This window comes from Miscanthus floridulus, chromosome 5 (assembly GCF_019320115.1).
Source record: "Miscanthus floridulus cultivar M001 chromosome 5, ASM1932011v1, whole genome shotgun sequence".
Classification (NCBI taxonomy): Eukaryota; Viridiplantae; Streptophyta; class Magnoliopsida; order Poales; family Poaceae; genus Miscanthus; species Miscanthus floridulus.
Genome location: NC_089584.1, coordinates 97,708,969 through 97,712,272, shown reverse-complemented (window position 1 = coordinate 97,712,272; position 3,304 = coordinate 97,708,969). Strand labels below are relative to the sequence as shown.

At 61.7% G+C, this 3,304-nt stretch overlaps 1 protein-coding gene across 1 annotated transcript; it reads left to right on the top strand.

Moving 5' to 3' along the window:
* The first annotated feature begins 526 nt into the window (after window positions 1–526).
* Window positions 527–2,813, top strand: LOC136454980 (uncharacterized). The gene is made up of 4 exons (XM_066455200.1): window positions 527–597; window positions 680–1,326; window positions 2,135–2,293; window positions 2,371–2,813. Exons 1-4 carry the CDS (start codon window positions 527–529, stop codon window positions 2,811–2,813), a joined length of 1,320 nt encoding a protein of 439 aa, XP_066311297.1.
* The last annotated feature ends 491 nt before the right edge of the window (window positions 2,814–3,304 follow it).

The following is a 3,304-nucleotide window of genomic DNA, read 5'->3' as shown; positions in this document are numbered from 1 at the left end:
GCTCGTTCCCGAGGACGCAGCGCGGCGGGCGGTGAACTGGGCGCACGCCGAGGCGCAGAAGAAACGGAAGGACGCCAAGGAGGCAAAGCGCCCGAGGAAGATCCTTGCGTGCGAGGGACTAGAGAAGCACCGCCGGTAGCAGAGGTAGGACGGTCTCCCAGTGGAGTCGTCTCTATCGCCGTCACTGTCGACAGATGCTTCGGATGGAGATGACGAGAGCGAGATGGGGTGGGGTCCCCTGGACCATCTCCCTGACGTCGAGGAGACGACGCCTGGGGCATCGACGAGTAGCCCGGCGCTCCCAGGAGGAGGAGGAGAGGGCACCTCGGGGCCAGCGATCGCCTACCTCGGGGCCAAGGCCGACACGGCCGAGGCACGGGCGTTGGGAAAATGTGCCGTCAGCCCGGTGGGCTCGACGACAGAGGTGGAGCAGGTGGCGGCGGGGGCGACGCAACTGCCCCCGTAGTGGACTGAGGGGGTGCTAGAGTTCAGCGAGGGTCGGCTGGCACTAGCGGATACGGAGGCCATGCCACCGCCGCTGCCACCGCCGTTGCAGAGGTGGGTCGCAGTGCCAAAGCGGTTGCACCCCCGCTCGAGGTGAGTATTTTTCAGCGGAGTTCGTATCGTTTCCCGCTCGCTTTATGGTCATATGCTGACCAAGTGGGTGTTTTGCCTTCAGCTGGAAGCGCAAGGCGGAGGTGCCTGCCCTGGCGCCGCTTAAGTCGCTCAAGGTGAGCACGGGCTCCGCCGCTCAACAGGTGGTGGAGGCGCAGGCCGCCGTACAGCACGGCGAGGCATCGGCGAGGGCCGACCCAAGGGAGCTGGTCGCCCAAGGGGAGGTTACCTGGGTGGCCACGGAGCAAGCGAGGGAGGAAATGCCTATGCCCCGTGTGGCCGAGGCCCATGAGTCAGATGGGGTCGAGGCGCCCTCAGTTGCTAAGGCCACTGAGGGCGGGACAGAGGCCCCCCAGACTTCTGAGGCCGAGGCGACGAAGGCTATGGCGCCCAGGACCGCTGAGGCCGACATGGCAGGGATCGGAGCCCCTGAGACCACTGAGGCTGGGGTGGCAGGGACCGGAGCCCCCAAGACCACCGAGGCTGGGGAGGTGGGAGCCGGCATGAGCGTGGCGAAGCCAGCAGCCCAGGAAGTGGAGGCGGAGGTGGGGCAAGCCTCAATACCGTCGCCGGTCCAAGGCCCACCGCCATTGCATGAGAGCGCCCAGGAAGTGGAGGTCCATGCGATCTCCTCCGACGATACTTCCTGGGTGAAGGAGGTGGTCGATGCTGAGGCGGCCGACACTGTGGAGCAGCCGGTTCTGACCTCAGGCGAGGGAAGCTCAGCCCTCGTGCGGGTACGACCCGAGCCCCGTGGGGGGGATCACCCGCGTGTCGTGTGGTAGAGCAAGGACAACCCTGAGGGGGAGCCTCTGTTCGCCCTCAAGGACACTGCCGAGGGGGGCATTGGGACACCTTTGAGCAATACCACCAGCTGGCAGAGCAGTCAATGCGGACAGCGCTGTCCGTCGTGGCCGACGATGTGCCCGGGGTCACCTAGGTTCGCGCCTTCTTTTCTCATGTGATGTCATCTCTTTCTGAGTTTTCTCGTAGTGAATGACCCCTATTTTGCCTATCTAGGAGCTTGAGACCTAGTCCCTCGAGAAGTCATTGTTCCTCCGATGGGAGAGGGACGTCTAGGACCAGCTCCAGTGGTAGAAGGGCTTGCTCGCTGATGCCAACAAGCTTCTGTCGGCGCGGAGCGTGGAGGTGGAGGACCTCCGCCTTCGCTATGCCAATGTGAGGGCTGAGGCGGCCACGGCTCAGGAGCAGGTCGCCCCTTTGGCGGCGTAGGTCAAGGAGCTAGAGGAGGAGCTGACCCGAGTGGCCGGCGATCAGGACGCCTTTTGGTCTCGGGCTGAAGAAGCGACGGCCTCTGCCAAGGCCCTCGCTGGGCAGCTAGGGGTGGAGCAGGGTGCGCACCTGCTGGCGAAAGGCGCCCTGGTAGAGGCCCTCAAGGTAGCCGAGACCTCCCGGACCGAGGCTATGGTCTGGAAGGGAAAGGTCGAGGGTGAGTCCTATTCTCCTTGTTTTATTTGTTTGTCTCGTGTTCGACTCCTAACTCTCTGGTGTGATGCAGAGCTGGAGAAAGAGGCTTCCAGGGCGGCCGAGGCTTCTCGGGTCGAGGTCCAGGGCTGGAAGGAGAAAGCCGAGGCCTCTCGGGTCAACGCCCAGTGCTGGAAGGAGAAGGCCAAGGCCTCTCAGGTCGAGGCCCAGCGCTGGGAGGAGAAAGCTGAGGGTGAGTCCTATAGGCCTCTGCCCCTATTTGGTTTGTTTTCCTTTGCGCTCAGCCCCATTCCATTTGTTTTGGCATAGAGTTGGAGAAGGAGGTCACCCGGACAGCTGAGGCCTCTATCGCAGTGCAGGCGGTGCTTAAGGCCGAGATCAGGGAGCACGACGCACTGAAGAGTGCCGCCTATACCGTGTGCGAGGCCCAAGAGGTTGAGGGGGCCCAGTCGGGTAGCTCCCTTAAGAGCCGCTTGGTCGTGTTGAGCGGCCAAGTGTGCGAGCGACTTCGAGGGGCGCTGCACGCGGGCATCAAGCGTGCCCTGGCCGTCATCTCCTCGCACTACACCGGCGTCGACCTCAAGGCCGTCAGTGATGGCTACGTCTTGCTAGAGGATGACGAGGAGGCCGACAAGGAGGTCGCGAAGCTGATGGAGTTAGCTAAGGGCCCCAGCATGACGCTGGCCAAGCTATTTGAAGAGGAGGTGGTCCCTCCCCCACCGTCCGCCGGTGCTGGAGACTCTGAGCCCTGACCTGGGCCCAAGAGGCCATGTGAATAAATTAGGGATTACGTTACAGTATCATAACGCCGGTGGCCTGTCGAGGCCTTTTTGAAATACTTATGCGTCTTCGCTTCTTAACCGTTTTTCTTTATTGTATTTCCGAGCCTCTGCCCTCTGTCTTGTTTCTGAACATATCATTCGCAAAAAAACTTCCTCGGAGCCTAAGTTGTCCCTAGGGCAAAAAGGTGGTGAGGGAATGCCGTAGCTCGGAGGCGTAGGCCGTATCGCGACTCATCCGGCCTTTTGGCCCTAAAGACATACTTTCGGTCCTTAGGTTCTTTATAATTGATTTGTCAGAGTGTGCTAGAGGGTTTGGCGTGGAATTTTTTTTGAAAAACGACTAAAAATGGTGCGTGGGACTTTGGGGGGAGTCCCCCCTTCTAGCCCCCGAGGGAGGCTTGGTTCTGCAGAGGTAGAGTCGTGTCTCGTTCGAGCCTCGCAGTGGGCACCTCTGTAGAGGC

Bases quoted from the DNA above. Each gene is read 5' to 3' on its own strand.
- LOC136454980 (XM_066455200.1), top strand. From the start codon at position 527: ATGCCACCGCCGCTGCCACCGCCGTTGCAGAGGTGGGTCGCAGTGCCA. The intron at 1,327-2,134 runs GCGAGGGAAGCT...GGTGTGATGCAG, and splicing joins GCAGCCGGTTCTGACCTCAG to AGCTGGAGAAAGAGGCTTCC. The intron at 2,294-2,370 runs GTGAGTCCTATA...GTTTTGGCATAG, and splicing joins CTGGGAGGAGAAAGCTGAGG to AGTTGGAGAAGGAGGTCACC.